Source organism: Cetorhinus maximus, chromosome 29 (assembly GCF_964194155.1).
Source record: "Cetorhinus maximus chromosome 29, sCetMax3.hap1.1, whole genome shotgun sequence".
NCBI classification, from domain to species: domain Eukaryota; kingdom Metazoa; phylum Chordata; class Chondrichthyes; order Lamniformes; family Cetorhinidae; genus Cetorhinus; species Cetorhinus maximus.
In genome coordinates, this window is record NC_135907.1 from 24,645,435 (window position 1) to 24,667,509 (window position 22,075).

Consider the following 22,075-nt stretch of genomic DNA (forward strand, 5'->3'; position numbering starts at 1 on the left):
TGTCTGGCATAGGCTGATGGAGGGAAAGTCATTGATGAAGCAGCTGAAGATGGTTGGGCCTAGGACACTACTCTGAGGGACTCCTGCAGTGATGTCCTGGGGCTATGATTGACCTCCAACAACCACAACCATCTTCTTTGTGCTAGATATGGGTCCAACCAGTGGAGAGTTCTCCTCCTGGTTCCCATTGACTTCAATTTTGCTCAGGCTCCTCAATACCACACACGGTCAAATGCTGCCTTGGTGTCAAAGGCAGTCACTCACACCTCGCCTTTGGAATTTAGCTCTTTTGTCCATGTTTGGACGAAGACTGTAATGAGGTCTGGAGCCTAGTGGCTCTGGCAGAACCCAAACCAAGCCTCAGTGAGCAGATCAGTGTCACTTGATAGCATTGTCGACGACACCTCCCATCGCTTTGCTGATGATTCAGTGTAGACTAATGGGATGGTAATTGCCCTGATTTGTCCTGCTTTTTATAGACAGGACATACTTGGGAAAGTTTCCACATTATCAGGTAGATATACCAGTGTTGTAGCTGTACTGGAACAGCTTTGATGGGGGCGCAGCTGGTTCTAGTTCTGAAGCACAAGTATTCTGTACTACAGCCAGGATGTTGTCAGGGCCCATTGCCTTTGCTGTATCCAGTGCCTTTAGCCACTTCTTGATATTACATGGATTAAATCAAAGTGATCGAAGACTGGTGCTGGGGACCTTAGGAGGAGGTTAGGATGGATCATCCACTTGGCAATTCTGGCTGAAGATGTTTGCAAATGCTTTTCAGCCTTGTCTTTTGCATTGAAATGCTGGGCTCCACCATCATTGGGATGGTGATGTTTGTGGAGCCTCCGCCTATAGTTAGTTGTTCAACTGTCCACCACCATTCATGACTGGATGTGGCAAGACTGCAGAGCTTTAATTTGATCCATTATTGTGGAAATACTTAGTTCTGTCTATCGCACGCTGGGTCAGCTATTTTGCATACTTACAGTCCTGTGTTTCACCAAGTTGATACCGCATTTTGAGGTATACCTGGTGCTGCTCCTGGCATACTCGCCTGCACTCTTCATTGAAACAGAGTTGATGCCCTGGCTTGGTGATCATGGTAGAGTAAGGGATATGCTGGGCCATGAGGTTGACTGTGTTTGAGTACAATTCTGCTGCTGCTGATGGCCCATAGCACCTCATGGATACCCAGTTTTGAGCTGCTAGATCTGATCTGCATCTTACATTTGTATAATACCTTTCACAGCCTCAAGACATCCCAAAGCACTTTACAGCCATTGAAGTATTTTTGAAGTGTGGTCACTGTTGCAATGTAGGAAATGTGGCAGCCAATTTGTGCACAACAAGCTTCCACAAACAGCAATGTGATAATGATCAGATAACTTGTTTTTAGTGATGTTGGCTGAGGGATAAATATTGTCCAGGACACCAGGGAGAACTCCCCTGCTCTTTGAAATAGTATCATGGGATCTTTTCCATCTGAGAGGGCAGATGGGGCCTCAGTTTAACTTCTCATCATGTTCTCCTTAAGAGCAGAGAAAGCTAAGAAGAGATTTGACAGAGCTATTTAAAATCATTGAACAGTTTAGATAGAATAAATAGACAACTGTTTCCAATGGCTGAAGGATCGGTAACTAAAGGCCACAGACTGAAGGTGGTTGGCAAAAGAACAAAAGTTGACATGTGGAAAAAATTTTAATGCAACAAGTGTTTAGGATTTAGACCTATTGAGTGGTGGATACAGATTCAATAGTAAGTTTCAAAAGAAAAAAAATTGCAGGGATATGAGAAAAAGTGGGACTAACTGGATTGCTCTTTGAAACAGCGATGTAGACGCTATTGGTTGGATGGCCTCCTTCTGTGTTATACTTCTGTGTTTTTCTATAATTCTATGATCTGAAAGCTGGAACTACCAACAGTGCAGCACTCCCTCAATACCGTACTGGACAGTTAACTTAGGTTTTGAGCTCAATTCTCTAGAGTGGGACTTAAACCCATGAGCATTTGCCTCACAATGTGGCATCTTGTGTGAATGCAATGAAATGAATGAGCAGTTACCCTATAGGAGAGTATGGCTAAAAAAAAGAGAAGAGTAAATAGAGGATGTAACAAACTAATCGTGAGAGCAAAGTACTGGGAGGTAATGTGAAAAAATAGAGAAAGAGGAGTCAAAAAGGAAGGGATTTACTTGATATTTGTACTCTAGCTCCATTCGATCAGGAGATGCTTGTTCATCTTCAATCTCATCACCTTCATCTTTCTCTTCTTCGGTGGGTGTCTCTAACAGAAAATAAAAGACACCCTGTAAAATGGTATCTTAGCAGTTGCGGGATTTGATTATAAATCTTCTGAATTCTAATGTACGTTCCTCACAACAGCATTAGAAATATTTGTTTTGATTTACAAAATGAAGTCAGACTCTTTCCTGAAGATCTTCTGTATGCAGCAAATGTGGGGTAGAGGGCACAAACAATAAACTTACAAAGCTGAGCAAGGTAGGGTGATGGATTCTCCTGGCCCTGCATTTTGCTGCATCTGATTGCCCGGATGCAATGAATACACAAGAACTGGTCAGGGAGAATTCTATGCCTGTAAAGAAGCTTGCCCAACTCCTGTACATTAATTTAAATGGGTGGACCCCCAGACAAGCTCCAGGATGAGTTTGTGCTTCCCCCTGCCTGACTTGCCTGTGTGTGTCGCACCCTATGGGTACATTAGGTAAAGGACTAGGATAATCCACCCTGAGATTTTCAAAAGTATAAATAGCTGAAATCACTCTCTCATTGCTTCTTCAATGTCCAAGTCCGGTGATAGGTATTCCACCTAACTATTAGGCTAAGAAGCATTTTTAATCACTTACCGTGGCAACAGATTTTTCTAAGTTATAATCCCTCAGTAAATTGATAGTGGCTTTTTCTTTCTTTGTTCCCAGCTTCCACTGTGCCACTAAATCAAAAGTCTATTCTTTCATCCAGGTCCAAGATATTACCCTCCTTTCTCTACACAGTTAAGATAATGTACCTTTCATGGCTCATTGCAAGCTGCACCCTTTCTCATTAACCTAGTGTTACCCAATCATTATGATTCCGGGTTCCATGATAACCTTACCATCCAACACAAATGCACGACCTAACTTTCGATTGGTATAATTTCCTCTGCGACAGTTTGGTGCTAATCATACCTTCTCTCTCTGGTGTCCCAGGTTCTAAGGTTGGTAGACCTTTTGCAAATTCCTCCTTTACAGGACCATCATCACGTGCTAAATCTTCACCAATTATAGTCAGTGGTTCTTCCTTCTCCCCTTCTGAAAAAGTGAGACTAGTAGGCAAAGGTGATGGGGTCTTCTCCATTTCTTTTGTTTCTTCATGCTTGTTAGTAAAAGAAAAAACTGAGTTAAACAATATAAATAAGACTGATTGAAGTGGTGGCAGGGTTGGAATCTGAATCTGAAAAATGTTTTTACAGAATGTGGATTGGAATGAATGTCAAATCTTCTTCAGTCCAATATGATATTGCCAATCACCATCTAAAGTACATTCTACATAAAAGCTGATCTACATCTTTTATTAGTGTAGCATAATATTTATACATGGCACATACATAGCAACCATACCCAACAACTGCTTCATTGCTAATATTACAGTAAATTGTTTTGTTCCCAAGTTTCAGCATTTATGCTTACCTGGATTTATGACCTGCTCAAGTTTACAAATTACACAGGCCTCAGTTAAACCCAAGACATTCATTAGCTCCTCCGATGACTTAATGTTTAAATGTAGCACACAGTGTGATACTAGGACACACAGACCAGAAAGGTACCAGGTTTAATACCCAGTCTGTCGAGAAACTGCTAGTCTCAGCTGGAACTTTAGTTGGGGCATTACAATTGATTTAAGCACTAAAACAAATGAGGGAGAAAAATTAGCCAAGTTTCCTACTCCTGACTCCTACCAGGAAAAATTGTATGTTGGATAAAACAAAAAATTGACCTTGACTATGACAGCCCTGCAGCCTCAAAACCTGTCAGCTATACTACACATGAAGTTGGTCGGATGATGTACTGAAAGGGTGGTGATGCGTGTAGCGTCATACACCAGCAAAAGAATGTGCATCAGTAAAGGAGCAAACCAAGGGGAGAATATTAAAACAAGATAAGCATTAAGTACTACATGGATTGCATGGTGCTTACATATGCCAGGCAATAAACTTCTACATTATAATACATTGACATTAGTCCTTACTCATCTAACTGCAAACTTCTACTTCTAATATTGATTTTCGGAGTTTACATATTGATTGACCCATTGCCCATTTTGTTCATACAGCATTTCAAGGTTACAGTATTAAACATTAGTACAGCTGTATACATTTGAACAATCTAGGGAATTAGATGGATTGTTACGAGTGAGTTTGTGCCGGTCAGGTGGGCTCTCAAATGAAAAAGTTAATTACTAATATACCAATGACCAACCGCCTGTTCATTGGTAACTGAGACCAATAGCTTTAACTATATAACCAGATTCAAAGCCACGAGTTTGCAGATTTTAGACAAATAGACAGAATCATGGAACAGGACCTCCCAAAGCACCGGTAAAAATCCCGTACTCTCATGCAATGCGACAAAGATTAACTCTGAACCAAACAAGAAGGCATCAGGTGGAGAGACTAAATGCTTGGTCAAAAAGATGGATTTTAAAAAGCATCTTAAAGGAGGGGAAACAGGGAGTGGCAGAGAAGTTTAGAAAGGCAATTGCAGAGCTTAAAGCCTAGATTGCTGAAGGCACTTCACCACTGGTTGGCCGAAAAGGGGGTTGACTGAAGGAAGTGGGACATGCATTAGGGGTCAGTGTTGGAGATCTTGGAGGATTGTATACCTGGAGAAGATTATAGAGATAGGGAGGGGTGAGGCCGTGGAGGGATGTGAACCTGCATGGGATAATAATTTTAAATATTGAGGCCTTGCTAGGCAGGAACAATGTGGGCCAGTGATCACAGAGTTGATGATTGAACAGGATTTAATGTAAGTTAGGATACAAGCAGCAGGGTATCGGATTTTTATGGAGAGTGGGAGATAGGAGGCCACCCAGGACCAAATTAGAATAGTGGAGTCTGGAGGTGAGAAACGTGGGTGAAAGCAGTTCTGATGAAAGGTCAATGACCTGAAACATTAACTCTGTTCCTCTCTCCACAGATACTGTCTGATCTACTGAGTATTCCTGAGAATTTTCTATTTTTACTTTGAACAAAAGCATGGATGAGATTTCAGCAGCGTGGCTGAGACAGGCAGTGTTGTGGAGGTTAAATTAGCCAGTCCTTGTGGGAGGGATAATATTGGATCAGCAACTCAGCTCAGGGTCAGATGGGTCCCTGAGGTTGCGAGCGGTCTGGATCAGCTGGAGGCAGTGGACAGCAGAAGGCACAGAATTTGGGGCAGGTGCTAAAGACAATAGCTTTGGTCTTCCTAATCTTTAACTGGGGAAAATTTTAGGTCATACAGGTGTAGATATCGGACAAGCTGTCTGAAAAACAAAAACAGTACAACATAACTGTACTGCAGAAGATTGGGAAGTAAATTTGATTTGAGCAGACTGAGGGGATGGGAAATGCAAACAATGCAGGTGGGTATAATTACAGTGTGATAAACTGACATAGGCAGTTTCCATTATAAATGAGGACATAACAATTAGTATGTAGATTATATATTATTTTTAATCACTATTTGAATCTTCTGTAAAAACAGGAGCAGATACTCACAACAGTCTTTTCTGCAGTCACTTTCAGCTCAACTGCTATTTCTCCTTCAGAATTAAAAGACTCACAATTATTATGTTTATCTTTACTTAATCAAATCAAGTCCAAATGCATGGATAATTAAACAGTGTTGTGAAGAGTTTAAATATTCAACATTGCGCCATACTCTCCTTTGTTCCTCCTAACTCCCACACCCTCCTCCCTACAACTTGTTAAAATTGAAATCAAGGCTCACCATTCTGCCTCCTTGCTCTAAAATCTTTCCCTGCATCTCCTCAGCTCACTCAGTCTTTCCCTTCCCCTACAATCTATATGCTTAGAAGATTCAAGCCTTGCTATCCTTTAATTGTACCTTCTTGCTTTGTCCAGTCTCAACGTGTTCAATCTTGTTGGTGTCCTACACTATGGGCCTTAGCCCTTAACCTCAATCTGGCAATTTAAAAAAGGTAATTAATCTGAATTTAAACCACCAGCTGTTCCTTCTGTAGAGAAAACAAGGTACTGTGCAATTATTTATAAATATATTTTTAAACTTTCTGCCCTTTTTCTTCTTATTCATATCTTTTTCAAGATGATTCCTTCACTCTAATCATTATTACTACTCTGGAATCACTCTGCTTTACAGAAGCACATCCAAGTGGAAAAGATGAATGTATTACATGTTGTAAATACATTCTTCTTTTTTAACACCAATACCATGCTGGTTTAACAGCTAAACTAGGAATCGACTACTTGCCAACAGGAGGCAGCACACTCAGGTACTTGAGTTACTGCATTGCCTTGGGTAGATAGGTTTCTGAATGCTCAGCCTGTTATTCATACACACAAACATACCTACATTGCTACTTGTTTCATTTTCTTTCTCTAACATTTCCTCTGGTACATCATCATTTTTAGGTTCCTGAATCTCTTGGGTCACTCCATCACTGTCAGGAGGTAGGTTTATTTCTTTCCTCTCATCACTGACCACATTGTTCTCTTGTGTAGTTTCTTTAACAGCTTCAGGTCCTCTCTCACCTTCTACTGCTTCTTCAGTAATCTCTGCAATGACAAAGAGAAATAAAACAACTACATCCTTTCCAGCACAACTGAAAGGCACCAGGACGAGGGATCAGAACTACTCGTGGCTGAATACATCTTTACTGGCTCAAGAGTTGCACTATTGACTATGGTCAATGCCTATCCAGGATCAGGCAGGATAATTAGTGCTATCACTCCTTCATTCCCCAAACACTTCACTTCAGCCTCTGGTAATTTGCATGCAAAGTAACAAAACTAACTCAAAGGATCCAAGCAAGTTTGTGAAATGTGAGTGACTGACACAAATTTGAAGCTGTGGCTTTCCTTTTTGAGTTGAGGGGCCAATCATCTGAGTAGTGGTGGTTTCACCTGAGTCTGTGAGACTGTTTAATACACAGACCTATTCACAGGCAAATTACTTTCTTTCACCTTGGTCCTGTGCTGCATTTTCAGTCTGTATTTCCCCCATAGTTTGGGCAGTGGTAAGTTCTTGGGCTGGCAGAGATACTGCAGCCCCATCTTCCTCTTCAGCTGCTTCTTCAATATCGGTGTCTGAGATTAGAAAAAGAAATACTTCAGTTTGCATCTTTTCATACTGAGGTTTAAATCAATCACACCAGGATGGCATTAAACAGGAAATGCTGGAAAACTCAGCAGTTTTTCCAGAATTTTGTTTTTATTTCAGTTTTCCAGCATCCGCAGTATTTTGCTTTTTCTTGGAATTAAACAGGGTTGGCCTTTTAATAATCTGAGCTGTTATGGCACAATGGAGAATGTTACCTTGCCAATTTCATGACAGTTAGAAAGCATTTCTATAACTTCTTTCACAACCTCATGCCATCCCAAAGCACTTCACAGCCAATGAATTACTTTTGAAGTGTAGTCACTGTTGTAATGTATGCGGGTACATGTATTGTTATATAGCTCTGCAGTTTTGTGTGAAATTAGTCATGAACTGGAGCAGGATCATTCCATCCTGGACAGCCACGGTATCTGGATTGGGAGAGAAATCTTATTTATCTGAAACAGTGCATCATAGCCCTGAGAATTGAGGCAACAAAATATTGTGGGTACAGGCCTGTTACATGTAATCTAGGTTGAGACTTTAATGCAGTAATTAGAGAAAGCTGCATTGTTGGAGGTGCCATATTTGGAATGCAATAAACTGAGGTCCTGTCTGCTCAGATGTAAAGGATTCATAAGGACATAGGAACAGGAGTAGGCCACTGAGTCTGCTCCAACAGCAATATATGAAGACAAGCAGAACTCCTGGTGACCTGGCTAACATGCGTTCTGTAACAATCAGCAGTTATGTTACGTGGTTGGGAATGGCACCAACCCAACACACGCCTTTCCTGATGAGCAATGCTGTGACAGAGCTGGGAATTCTGGAGGCAAGAACAACCCAAACTGTCTTGTTCTCCCGGAGGGGGTCTGGATAGATGGACAGCAGGAAAATCAGTGGCCAAAGTAAAAGCGCTGTCTCTTCTTAAAGCCAGTTTCTTTTTAACTTTGCATTCTTTATAAAATTGTTAGCTTGTTACAATTGTTTCCTCAACACTGAATACAGACAGTACTGTAAAAAAACCACAGCTGGTATCCGAGTTTCCACTGATCACCCGCCAGACGATTAGGAGGAACCTGAGGAAATACCCGCACTTGCTTTTAACCTGAAGAAGTCAAGACAAAGCTACAAGCTGAGAGCCCACTGTAACAATTGTTGCAAATTACACTCTTACTAAAACTATCATTTAAAATCAGTAAGAATTAATCAAGCCGAATTTTTAAATCTCTGTACGCTGACTCACCTTGCTTTAAGTAGGTTTGCAGCGTAGTTGACTGTTGCTATTTGGAGGGAAAAATGAATAAACATCAAAAGTTTGGATCAATGTTTGTATGGAATTGATTGAGACAGAGAAGCACCTCAGAGTGCAACATGATCTATGCAGACAACTTAAATATCATTGCATTGTCTGACTGTCTGTTGTGACCATTTTGAAATGTCTATAATGTTCCTTTGATAGTACTGAAGCACCTCAGGGTGTGACATGATTTATGTAGAAAACTTGAATATTATTGTACTTTTTGTGATGGCCATTTTGAAATGTTTCATAATGTTCTTTCAGATATTTTATGAATAAAGTATATTTTGGCAAAAAATCAATGGAGACAGATACGAATCACTGCAGACTGGTTTAAAGCCAAGTTTACAAAGGTAAAAGGCTAGTGTCTAAACCATTGCACCAGGCAGTGTCAGCCTTCAAGTTCTTTTGAGTGTGTACCTCTTTGCTGTACAAACAGTACCTCTTTGCTGAGTCTTTGTCATTCTCTTTGCCTTATGAATTACTGGCTTAGTTCTTGGAAAGACTTCACTCGAGCTACTGTAAAGCCAGGACATCGCTCCTGAGCAATCACCAATGTAACTTCATGAACTTTTAGCAATTTTTAATGTTAGTTTTGTTTCACTTCAAAACCTCATGGCAGGAACACGTTGGTGTACAGTATCGATCTCCTTATTTAAGGAAGGATGTAAATGTGTTAGAAGCAGTTCAGGGAAGGTTTATCAGACTAATACCTGGAATGGGTGGGTTGTCTTATGAGGAAAGGTTGGACAGACTAGGCTTGTATCCGCTGGATTTTAGAAGTGTAAGAGGCAACTTGATTGAAACATATAAGATCCTGAGGGGTCTTGAGAGGGTGGATGTGGAAAGGATGTTTCCTCTTGTGGGAGAATCTATCATTGTTTAAAAATAAGGGGTCACTCATTTAAGTCAGAGATGAAGATTTTTTTTTTCTCTCAGAGGGTTCTGAGCGTTTGGAAATCTCTTCCTCAAAAGGCAGTAGAAGCAGAGTCTTTGAATATCTTTAAGGCAGTGGTAGATAGATTATTGATTAACAAGGGGGTGAAAGGTTATCGGGGGTAGGCAGGAATGTGAAGTTAAGGTTACAATCAGATCAGCCATGATCTTATTGAATGGCGGAGCAGGGTCAAAGGGCTGAGTGGCCTACTCCTGCTCCTAATTCAATTGTATTTTGGGGAGGCGGTGGCATAGTGGTATTGTTACTGGACTTCAGTAACAGTATTCCAGAGACCCAAGGTAATGCTCTGGGGACTCAGGTTCAATTTGAATTCAATTAAAAATCTGGAATTAAAGGTCTGATGATGACCACAAAGCCATTGCCGATTGTCATTAAAAAACCCATCTGGTTCACTAATGTCCTTTAGGGAAGGAAATCTGTTGTCCTGGCCTACATGTGATTCCAGACCCACACCAATGTGAACCTCTGAACAAGGGCAATTAGGGATGGGCAATAAATGCTGGCCTAGCCAGTGACACCCACATCCTATGAATGAAGTTAAAAAATGTATGTATGCACGTAACTGTACATCTTGATCACATAATTTGGATGCAACACTTATCAAACCTGGCAAAGGGCCTTTCAAAGCAACTATAACAGTAAGAGTTATTGTATTATATGAGAAGAGCTTGGTGGCATAAAAATGCAAATTTAATTTTCTGTCTTCTACAACAGTGTAGCAAATAGATATTAAACTATTCACTTTGTTCCAAAAACCAAGATTTCATATTGTATAAGCGACCACAGTTACATTTCCAGAATTAAAGATATTCAAATATTAAAGCTGTGAGATTAATATGTCATTCATGAGATAAGACCATAAGACATAGGAACAGAAGTAGGCCATTCAGCCCATCGAGTCTGCTCGACCACTCAATGAGATCATGGCTGATCTGATAATCCTCAACTCCACTTTCTTGCCTTTTCCCCATAACCCTCGATTTCCTTACTGATTAAAAATCTGTCTATCTCAGCCTTAAATATACTTAACGACCCAGCCTCTATAGCCCTCTGCGGTAAAGAATCCCACAGACTGACTACTCTCTGAGAGAAGAAATTCCTCCTCATCTCTGTTTTAAATGGCTGACCCCTCACTCTGAGATTATGCCCTCTGGTCCTAGACTCTCCCACAAGGGGAAACAACCTCTCAGCATCTACCCTGTCAAGCCCCTTAAGAATCTTATATGTTTAAATAAGGTTGCCTCTCATTCTTCTAAACTCCAATGAGTACAGGCCCAAACTACTCAACCTCTCCTCATAAGGAAATCCCTCCATACCCGGGATCAACCGGTGAACCTTCTCTGGACTGCCTCCAATGCCAGTATACCTTTCCTTAGATAAGGGGACCAAAATTGTTTACAATATTCTGGGTGTGGTCTAACTAATGCCTTGAATAGTTTTAGCAAGACTTCCTTATTTTTATACTCCATTCCCTTTGAAATAAAGACCAACATTCCATTTGCTTTACCTATTACCTGCTGAACTTGCATGCTAGCTTTTTGGGATTCATGCACAAGGACTCCCTCTCAGCTGCAGCTTTCTGCAGTCTTTCTCCATTTAAATGTTATTCAGATCCTCTATTCTTCCTGCCAAAGTGCATGACCTCACACTTTCCCATATTATATTCCATCTGCCAAGTTTTTGTCCACTCACTTAGCCTGTCTATATCCCTCTGTAGACTCTTTGTGTCATCCTCATCACTTGCCTTCCCACCTATTTTTGTGTCATCTGTAAACTTGGCAATAGTACATTCACTTCCCTCATCTAAGTCATTAATATATATTGCAAATAATTGTGGCCCCAGCACTGATCCCTGTGGCACTCCACAAGTTACAGGTTGCCATCCTGTAAATGCCCCCCTTATCCCAACTCTCTTCTATTAGATAGCCTCTATCCGTGCTAATATCCTACCCCCAACACCATGGGCTCTTATCTTATTAAGTAGCCTTACTCTGCCATTTCCTGGTTCCCCATTATTATTTTCCCACCCTCATTCTCTAAGGGACCTATGTTCACTTTGGCCTCTCTCTTCCTTTGTATATATTTAAAGAAGCTCTTACTGTCCATTTTTATACTACTTGCTAGTTTATCCTCAAAGTTTATTTTCTCCCGCTTTATTATTTTTTGGCCATCTTTTGTTGGTTTTTAAAACTTTCCCAAACCTTTGGCTCACCACTAATATTTGTCACATTGTATGTTTTTCCTTCAATTTTATACTATCCTTAACTCCCTCGGTTAACCATGGCTGGTTTATCCCCGTTCCTAGAATCCTTCTTCCTCACTGGCATGTATCTTTGTTGTGAGTCATGAACTATTTTCTTCAATGCCTGCCATTGTTCATCAACCGTCCTTTCTGCTAAACTCCTTTCCCAATCCACTCAAGCCAACTCTGCCCTCATTCCTTTGTAATTACCCTTATTTAAATTTAGCACAATTGTTTTGGACCCTAGTTTCTCACTCTCAAGCTGAATGCTAAATTCTACCGTGTTATGGTCACTGTTTCCTAGGGGGTCTTTTACTGAGATCATTTATTAAACCTGCCTCATTACACATTACCAGATCCAAAACGCCTGATCCCTGGTTGGATCCACAACATATTGTTCTAGGAAACTGTCCTGCACACACTCTATGAATTCTTGCTTGTGGCTACCTCTGCCAATTTGATTTTCCTAATCTATATAAAAATTAAAGTCACCTAGGATTAATGTACTGCCTTTTTAACTTGCCCTCATTATCTCCTGATTTATTCTCTGTCCTACAGTATAGCTACTGTTAGGGGGCCTTTGGACTACTTCCACCAGTGTCTTCCTCCCTTTGTTATTTCTTACCTCTACCCATATGGATTCTACATCTTCTGATCCAAGGTCATTTCTTGCTATTGTACTTATTCCATCACATGGAATTATTCCATTCAACTTATTCCATCACATGTAAGCACATTGGAAGATTATTCTCTCTAAAGTATTCTCTCATGTTCGCACATAATGTGTTGAGTTATCTGAACTTTACTGGGCTAGTGGTGGAGGAATTGCAGTTCACTCTGAGCCCCTGGGTTTGGGAGCGTAGGGGGAACTCAGAAAAGGTTTCCTCGCCTGATTCCTGTGTAACTGCCCTCTGGGCCAGTTGGAATTAGGACCAGCCCTGACTGAACCCACGCAAGGAACAGTCATTTGGAGGAGGTGCTGAAGGAACTGACCCCAGGTAAGAGGCAGCGCCCTCAAGTGAGGATGGAGGCCGGAGGTTACACCCAGGGCCTGGAAATTAAATTCGAGCAGCACCTCAAAACAGAATAAACCTTCAGTCCCAACAACCAATCAACGCACGGTCTATAGCGTCAATCAAATTGATCAACCAATAGAATTAGGCAGAGGGCGGGTATTATGTTGATTGACAGGTTAACTGACCAATAGATTTGCGCAAGCGGCGGGACGCGGGCCTGCGGCCCTCTTGTGGTTGTCAATAAACCGCGGATTGGATTAAGCTCATTAAACCCAAGCGGGGATAGCTAACCGGGCTTGTCCATTTGTTACTGGAGCCACTATATTTTCCGTCCAAAAGAATTATCCCTGTTAAAATACTCAAACCCCATTCCTCCTCCTCGCCCTTTACCTCACTGAACTTCACCATGTTGGAGTCGCGGTTACTATGGAGATCCCAGCATTCCCTACGTCACCATGGCCCCGCCGCATTTAAAGGGGCCACGCCCCCTCCTCCCCTCCCCTCCCCCACTCCTGAAATACAAGGATAGGTGACTCCTGTCTCATTGCAACTTGCAAATGAGAAGCATTTCTGGAAATGATTCCTCACCATTAAAAGTTTTAAAACATTACCATCCAGTTATAAAATATAATGGGGAAATGGGGAGGCAGTGGTGTAGTGGTATTGTCACTGGGTTAGTATTCTAGAGACCCAGCGTAATGCTCTGGGGACCTAGGTTAGAATCTCAACGTGGCAGAGGGTGAAATTTGAATTCAATAAAAATCTGGAATTAAAAAAGTCCAGTGATGACTCCAAAACCATTGCCGATTATCATTGAAACCCATCTGGTTCACTAATGTCCCTTAGGGTAGGAAATCTGTTGTCCTTACCTGGTCTGGCCTACATGTGACTCCAGACCCACAGCAATGTGGTTGACTTTTAAATGCCCTCTGAACAAGGGCAATTCAGGGTGGGCAAAAAATACTGGCGTGCATCCCTTGAATGAATTTTTTAAAAGCAGGAGATAAACAGGGTGAACAGCACCTGAAATCATTAAATATTTAGTTTACCCCTCATTAAACTGGAACCTTGTAAAGGTTTTGCATTTATTTTTGTTGCAATTTATTGCAGTTTTGAATGTGTGGAAGTTAGGTAGGTCAGGTAATGCTAGAAAACTCTGTTAGATCAGTAGTTATAATGCTTCAACAAAGCTAGAGATTAACTGGATTGAAAAATCCCACCCAGTCAGAAGAGTTCCAGTATCCTGGCCAATGTTTATCCCATAACCAATATTATCTTATTCACATTGATGGGAGCTTCTGGTGCGTAAATTGGCTACTGCGTTTCCGATATTATAACAGTGACTACACTTCAAAAGTATCTAATTGATTGCAAAGTATTTTGGGACATCCCGAGGTTGTGAAAGATCATATATAAATGCAAGTCTTTTTAATGATATTCTATTTTAGTGTAATATTGCTGCCTTTGTTAAAAATCTACTTCAAGTATGCAAATAGCATGACCTTCATTATTATCAATCAAGAATTTTTAAAAATTCATTCATGGGATGTGGGCGTTGCTGGTTTCGTGGTCATCATCAGGCTTTTATTGAGTTTTTTCAGAACTTTATTGAATTTGAATTTCACCATATGCCATGGTGGGATTCAAACCTTGAGTCCCCAGAGCATTACCCTGGCTCTCTCTCTGGAATACTAGTCCAGTGACAATACCACTACACCACTGCCTCCCCTTAGTTATTCAAAGATTGTTGGGGTGGAGTTAAAACATTTGAGAAGTTATAAATACATTATATTTGCACAGTGCTACTTCCGCAGGAAAGAGTTAAGAATGTACTGAGATTACAAAAAATGGAGCATACCTCACTTGTGAGTAAACTGATTATTTCAGATACAAATAAAAGTGAGACCTACCATCATTGGACCAATTCCATTTACTTCATTATGTATAATATTCAAACAAAGCCAAAGGAATCAAACAGTATAACAATAATTCACTACAATGAATACTTTTAACTTTGCACTGCCTTTCTGTTCAGGTCCATAAATATTGGATTAACTCATGTTGTCACCAGAGTTTCCATAATATGTAAAAGGAAATACTTGTACAATGTCCACTTAAACAAGGCTGTGTTCGGAAGAGCATTTTGAGATCAAAACAAACATTTCTATATATAACGTTGACATGCAATGAACCCCTCTTCCTCCCTAATTAAAAACTAATTGGGCAGTAAGTCTGATCTTCAGGTGCAGTATTTATAAACTCATGAGTAAGGGTCTGTTGTCAGCTACAAAACTTCAACTGTAATAAGTTATCAAGTTGAGCTTGACAGCATGTATAATGTTTATCCAGTCAGCACATCACAGAAGCATTTAGGTTTCACAAACGTTTTTTAAAAAACTACAAAGCAGACTTGGAAATGAATATACACAAATCTCAAACAAATGCCAAGCAGTTGGTAGTCCAGGACAAGGAGAGAGCACAAGTCTGGGTTAGTTATAAAAGTCCTTCCATTTCTTTCATGAAAGATTCGTAGATATCGTCCTTTGTTTGGATAGACACAGCAGGTGTGGCTTTTGGTATTGGCTTCATTGGGGCAACAATCTCTTCCTCTCCCTTCTTTACTGGTGCCTGACTCTTGCTTTCTCGCTTGACCCGCAGTGCGGTGGGTACAAAGCGGGTGATCTCTGCCTTGGGGTTGGTGATTTGGGGCTTCGCACTGATAGTGGCGATGGCTTTCTTCTCGATGGTGGTCACATTCTCGTCCATTTTTGGGCGCTGGATGAGACTTGGAGGAGCACTGAGGACACCAGGATTTGGCACTGGGGCTGGAGGGAACAATCCTGGTGGTGCAGGCCCGAGTGGAGGGGCCATTGGTGGACGTATCATGCCTGGCCGAGGAGGTGGGATACCTAGGAAGAAAGCCAAGTAGTTAGATTTGGAGAACAGTGTTTCAGAAAATCATTGCATAATCACTTTCCTTCAGAGAACCTCTGGCATGCTGTACGGAACAAATATATCTGACTCTTTCTCCTTTAATTAATATCATTTCTATAAGCAAGGTACATTCATGGAACTTAAAAGCCAGATGCAATTATGAACCACAAATAAATTACACTAAAAATGTATAATTGGACCCCTTTTATGTGTAAAACCCTTCCTCTTATTTAACTCACTGGACAGTTAGTGCCCACAGATCTTTTACAGATACCTAGTTCTGTTTATTAATAACAGTTGATCACAGTCAGGGCGTTGTTTCCAATGTACATCTGATAAATTGCAGGACTCATTGAATCAGTGATTTCAGCAAGATTCCATGAGGCAGGTGCATATTAATATCACTGAGGTTTCAAAAAAATGAAATGAAGTATGGTCTTTGGAAGACAGCTTTAATTCCCAATGTATTACAGCAACCTACATATTATATAACAGGAGTATTTTGTGTTTCCATGCATTTTGCAAATTCTTGACATTCGACACAAGTTTCACACATATCAGCCCTGGCTCAGTTGGTAGCACTCTCGCCTCAGGATCACAAGCTTTTGGATTCAAGTAACTCCAGGGCTTGGGCACAAAAATCAGGGCTGACAGTCCAGCGCAGGACTGAGGAAACGCTGTACTGTCGGAGGTGTCATCTTTCGGGTGAAATTTTAAACTGAGGCCCCATCAGCATGCTTGATGGAGGTAAAAGATCCCATGGCACTATTCCAAAGAAGAGCAGGGGAGTTACCGATCCCTCAATTAACGTCATAAAAATAGGTGGCCTGGTGATTATCATATTGTTGTCTGTGGGAGTTTGAGAGAAAATTGGCTGCTACATTACATCAGCAACTACTTCATTAACTGTAAAGCACTTTGAGACATCCAGTGGTTGTGAAAGGTGCTATATAAATGCATGTCTTTCTTTATTTCCAAATAAAATGATGTAGCAGTCTGCCAGAGAAAAATACTGATTCTGAATAGCAAAAGTCTATTTCTTTTAAAATAACAACTTATGTACCTACCGCTTTAATAATGGGGTTTAGATGCCTGCTCACTGGGGTACAGACAGATGTTTAAAATGACATATATGCACACATGGTGGGGAAAATGCTTCAATGTAGATCATTGTGGGGAGGGCAAGTTTTTTTTCTAAGATTTCCTCAAGTTTAATAACTTGAACCTACACTACCAGTTAGTACTAGTACTGTTTTAAAGTTTACTGTGCTTTTATAAACATGTAATTCACAATGTCAGTGAAGAGTTCATGTCCAAATGCAGCAAGGACTATATCCAGGCTTGGGCTGACAAGTGGCAAATAACATTCACGCCACACAAGTGCCAGGCAATGACCATCTCCAACAAGAGAGAATCTCACCATCGCACCTTAACATTCAATGGCATTACCATCACTGCATTCCCCACTATCATCATGGGGGTTACCATGGACCAGAAACTGAACCATATAAATACTGTGGCTACAAGAGCAGGTCAGAGGCTAGGAATCCTGCAACAAGTAACTCACCTCCCAACTCCCCAAAGCCTGTCCACCATCTACAAGGCACAAATCAGGTGCTTGATGGAATATTTCCCAATTGCCTGGATGAATGCAGCTCCAACAGCGCTCAAGAAGTGACACCATCCAGGACAAAGCAGCCCACTTGATTGGCACCCCTTCCACAAACATTCACTCCCTCCACCACTGACACACAGTAGCAGCAGTGTGCGCCATCTACAAGATGCACTGCAGGAACTCACCAAGGCTCCTTAGACAGCACCTTCCAAACCCACGACCTCTACCATCTAGATGACACGGGTAGCAGACACATGAGAACATCACCACCTGCAAGTTCCCCTCCAAGTCACTCATCATCCTGACTTGGAAATATATCACCATTCCTTCACTGTCGCTGGGTCAAAATCCTGGAACTCCCTTCCTAGCAGCACTGTGGGTGTACCTACAACAAGGCAGCTCACCACCACCTTCTCAAGGGCAACTGGGGATGGGCAATAAATGCTCACCCAGCCAGCAAAACCCACATCCCATGGACGAATAATAAAAAAAACTATACTTCTAACTCTATAGAAATTTGAATGCATGCAAATGGCAAAATGCTTATCACATTGGTCCCTTCTGGTCTGCACACAAAGTTGTCTTTGGAGGCATGAATATTTTCCTTTCTTGTTGATTTTAACAATGTTTAAGCTTATTGGAGAATTGGCTTCCAAAGATATTTTATACTTAATTGTAAATTAAAAGGGAAAAAAAAACTCTGCCCCTATTGGACTTCTGAAATTTTGAGGGGGTGGGGTGGGGAGGGTGGCAGTTAAAGAATACAGCAGTCTGTCACGTAATGTTTTGGGGGAATCTCGCTGTGTTAAATGGGTCATGCATGTTGTGTTCACAGCCCCACCTACTGGTACATCATAAGAGCGTTGTGACTATGTTTTATGCAAACAGAATAGATACCATGTAATGGATTCTATCTTACCTGGAGGTGCTGGCGGTGGTAATCTGGGAGGGGGTCCCCGTGGTGGTGGGCCTGGAGGAAGGCCTGGTGGGGGTCCTGGTGGTGGGCCTGGAGGTCTCCCAGGCGGTGGTCCAGGAGGAAGCAGTCGTGGAATTGGTCCTCTGATGCCGGGTAACCCAGGTGGTCGTATGAATGGGGGTGCACCTGTAATTAACAGCAAACAATTACAATCAGACTGTATATGATTAATCACAGTAATAAATCCCCCTCTGTGATAGAGATATTTTGGACTTTTTTTCAAAAAAGGATACTGTCAAACCATTCACAAACGTGATAATGTCCCATAATGATCCTAACACTGCCAATCTAAATGTTCCGATACATAACTTGCAAATTTCCAGGACATTTCACAGGAGATCAAATTAGAAAACCAATTACAAATTACATTTCCAAATTTGCAGCATAACCTGTGAATCAAGTGATTTATGAGTCCTGGAACAAATTCGATGATTTATTGAGGACTGGAGATTTTTCTATAAATCCAAATGTGTGACAATTGGTCATGGTAAGGGCCAGTTTTACTGAAGAATAGAAAACTTTGTTTTAGGCAGCCCAGGTAGGATCAAGCATTCCTACATCATGTAAGTCATAAGATGCAGAACACAGGTCCCTCTACACTGCCCCAAGAGTATGCCTCAGCAATACATCACAAAATTCATCTTTAAAAAGTCTAGTTACTCTGTTTGCCTCATCTTGCCATCTGATTTGCTGCATCTCCATTCAATTATTTGGACTTCAGTTTTCCTTGGTCCATTGTTCTCCACTGATTCTCACTCCCTTCCCTGAAAGGCACAAGTTTATCCAGATCCAAAATGTGCATCGGGATCCCATGGAAGTCCTAACTGACCTCCATGGGAATTGCCCGGGAAGTTTGAACTTCCAATGGGCCATCCCCCTGCTCTCCAGTACCCTCCGAAAAAGTCTCCGACTAAGTTAGAGTCAGAGGCTTTGTCCCCCTTCTCAAATCACTCACACTGAACTCCCTCCAACTCCCCCCACTCCCCACCTCGACTGCCCCCAGACACGACCTGATTAAGGAGGGGCAAAAATGGCAGCTCAACATTCCTGTTAATATAGTGTTTTCAGGCAGGATAGGGAGGGGGATAAAAAAAGGTGGGGGTGTAGCATTATTGGTTAAAGAATCAATTACAGCTGTGAGGAGGGATTTTATACTGAATGAAGCATCAAATGAGGCCATATGGGTTGAGCTCAGAAATTAAAAAGGGCAGCCACACTGTTAGGAGTGTACTATAGGCCCCCAAATAGTGGGAGAGAGTTAGAAGAGTAAATATGTAGCCAGATTTCTGAGTGCAAAAACAATAGGGCAGTAATCGTTGGGGACTTCAACTATCCTAATGTCAATTGGGATATGAAGAGTGTGAAGGGCACAGAGGGTGCATAATTCTTGAACTGCATTCAAGAGAACTTTTTTAGCTAGCATGTAACAAGCCCAAAGAGATGGGGTGCAATTCTAGATTTAGTCTTAGGAAATGGGACTGGGCAAGTGGATGAAATAGCAGTGGGAGACCATTTTGGAGATGGTGACTATAATATAGTTAGATTGAGCATCATTATGGAAAAGGACAAAGATAGAGCAGGAGTAAAAGTTCTAAATTGGGGGAAGACAAATTTTACAAACCTGAGAGGTGAGCTGGTGAGAATGGACTGAATACAGATATTGGAAGGAAAAACTCTGTCACATCAGTGGGAGGCATTCAAAGGCGAGATTCTACAGGCACAGTGTAGACGTGTCCCCACAAAGAAAAAGGGTGGTGCTGCCAAATCTAGAGCCCCCTGGTTATCCAGAAGCATATAGGTCAAGGTAAAGCAGAGAAAAAAAAGCTATGACAGTCACAAAAGACTTAATACTGTAGGAAGCTGAACAGAGTATAGAAAGTACAGGGGTGAAGTAAAAATGGAAATTAAGTAAAGAGGGGATACGAAAAAATATTGGCAGGTAAAATCAAAGAAAATCTTAAATGTTTTACTGGTACGTTAAGAGCAAAAGATTAATTAGGGAAAGGGTTGGGCCTCTCAGAGATGTACATGGTAACTTGTGGATTGATGCAGAAGGTGTGGGCAGGGTTCTCAATGAGTACTTTGTCTCTGTCCTCACTGAGAGGGATGATGCAGACATTCTAGTTAAAGAGGAGGAGTGTGAAGTTTTGGATACAATAAGCATAGTGAGAGAGGACATACTGGAGGGACTGGCATCCTTGAAGGTGGATAAATCACAATCCATCCGGCCCTGGTATCCCAGGTTGTGAAGGAAGCCAGGGAGGGAACAGCGGATGCTCTGAGGATCATTTTCCAATCCTCACCAGAGACAGGCAAGGTCCTAGCGGATTGGAGGTCTGCAAACGTTGTACCACGATTTAAAAAAGATGCAAAGTATAGGCCAGAAAATTATAGGTCGGTCAGCCTGACTTCAATGGTGGGCAAATTATTGGAAACAATTCTGAGACACAGGATAAGCTGTCACTCAGAAAGGCTCGGGTTGATCAGGGATAGTCAGCATGGTTTTGTTAGGGGGAGGTGGTGTCCGACAGATTTAATCAAATTTTTTGAAGAAGTAACAAGGAGGGTTGATGAGGGTAGTGCAGTGGATGTTGTCTACATGGATTTCAGTAAGGCATTTGACAAGATCCCACATGGCAGACTGGTCAGGAAAGTGAGATCCCATGGGATACAGCGGAAAGTGACAGGTTCAGTGACAGGAAACAAAGGATAACATTCAATGGATGTTTTTGTGAATGGAGAATGGTTTCCAGTGGTGTTCCACAGGACTGAGTGTTGGGGCTCTTGCTGTTTGTTCTTTATATTAATGATTTAGACTTAAATGTAGGAGGCCTGATTGGGAAATTTGCAGATGACACCAAAATTGGCCATGTAGTTGACAGTGAAGAGGATGTCTGTCGACTCCAGAATGACATCAATGGTTTGGTTGAGTGGGCGGAGAAGTGGCAAATGGAATTCAATCTGGAGAAGTGTGGGGTAATGTATTTGGGAAGGATAAACAAAGCAAGAGAATACTCAATAAACAGGAAGTTAGTGAGAGGGGTTGAGGAAATGAGAGACCTTGGAGTGCATGTCCACAGGTCCTTGAAGGTGGCAGGACAGGTGGACAAGGCGGTCAAGAAAGCATATGGAATGCTTTCCGTTATTGGACAAGGTATTGAATACAAAAGCAGGGACGTAATGATGGAACTGTATAAAACACTGGTTGGGCCACAGCTGGAATTTTGTGCACAGTTCTGGTCACCACATTACAGGAAGGACAGGAAAGACTGGTTTCCCCTAGCTGAGGGGTCAATTACCAGGGGGCATAGATTCAAAGGGATTGGTAGAAGGATTAGAAGGGACATAAGGAAAAACTTTTTCACCCAGAGGATAGTGGGCGTCTAGAATTCACTAAGTTGGTGGTTCAGGCTGAAAAACAACTCATTTATAAGGTACCTGGTTGTGCATCTGAAGCACTGTAACCTGCAAGGCTACGGACCTGGTGTTGGAAAGAGGGATTAAAATGAGTGGCTAGTTTCTTTTCTCTCTTTTCTGACTGGTGCAGACATGATGGTCTCTTTCTGCACCACAACTTTCCTTTGGTTATATGGTCACCCAACTATTCCAGCTACCGCCCCAACTAGACATGTCTATTCCCAACCACCCAACTAGCCCCCCACGCCTCTTCCCCTCCGAACTCTATCCAACTACCCGCC

General features: G+C 41.6%; 2 protein-coding genes across 2 annotated transcripts in view; both read right to left on the bottom strand.

The window, feature by feature from the left end:
• Positions 1-13,293, bottom strand: part of cfap184 (cilia and flagella associated protein 184) — a 24,016-nt gene extending 10,723 nt beyond the window's left edge. The window contains exons 1-7 of the mRNA XM_078531905.1: positions 13,243-13,293; positions 8,583-8,619; positions 7,204-7,326; positions 6,589-6,795; positions 5,758-5,801; positions 3,185-3,371; positions 2,192-2,283 (exon numbers count right to left, since the gene is read on the bottom strand). Coding sequence (XP_078388031.1) covers positions 2,192-2,283; positions 3,185-3,371; positions 5,758-5,801; positions 6,589-6,795; positions 7,204-7,326; positions 8,583-8,619; positions 13,243-13,260 — 708 coding nt within the window. The 5' untranslated portion in view covers positions 13,261-13,293. The remainder of the gene's footprint in view (positions 1-2,191; positions 2,284-3,184; positions 3,372-5,757; positions 5,802-6,588; positions 6,796-7,203; positions 7,327-8,582; positions 8,620-13,242) is intronic.
• A 1,471-nt stretch (positions 13,294-14,764) lies between these two features.
• Positions 14,765-22,075, bottom strand: part of wbp11 (WW domain binding protein 11) — a 28,687-nt gene continuing 21,376 nt past the window's right edge. The window contains exons 10-11 of the mRNA XM_078531912.1: positions 18,321-18,503; positions 14,765-15,761 (exon numbers count right to left, since the gene is read on the bottom strand). Coding sequence (XP_078388038.1) covers positions 15,346-15,761; positions 18,321-18,503 — 599 coding nt within the window. The 3' untranslated portion in view covers positions 14,765-15,345. The remainder of the gene's footprint in view (positions 15,762-18,320; positions 18,504-22,075) is intronic.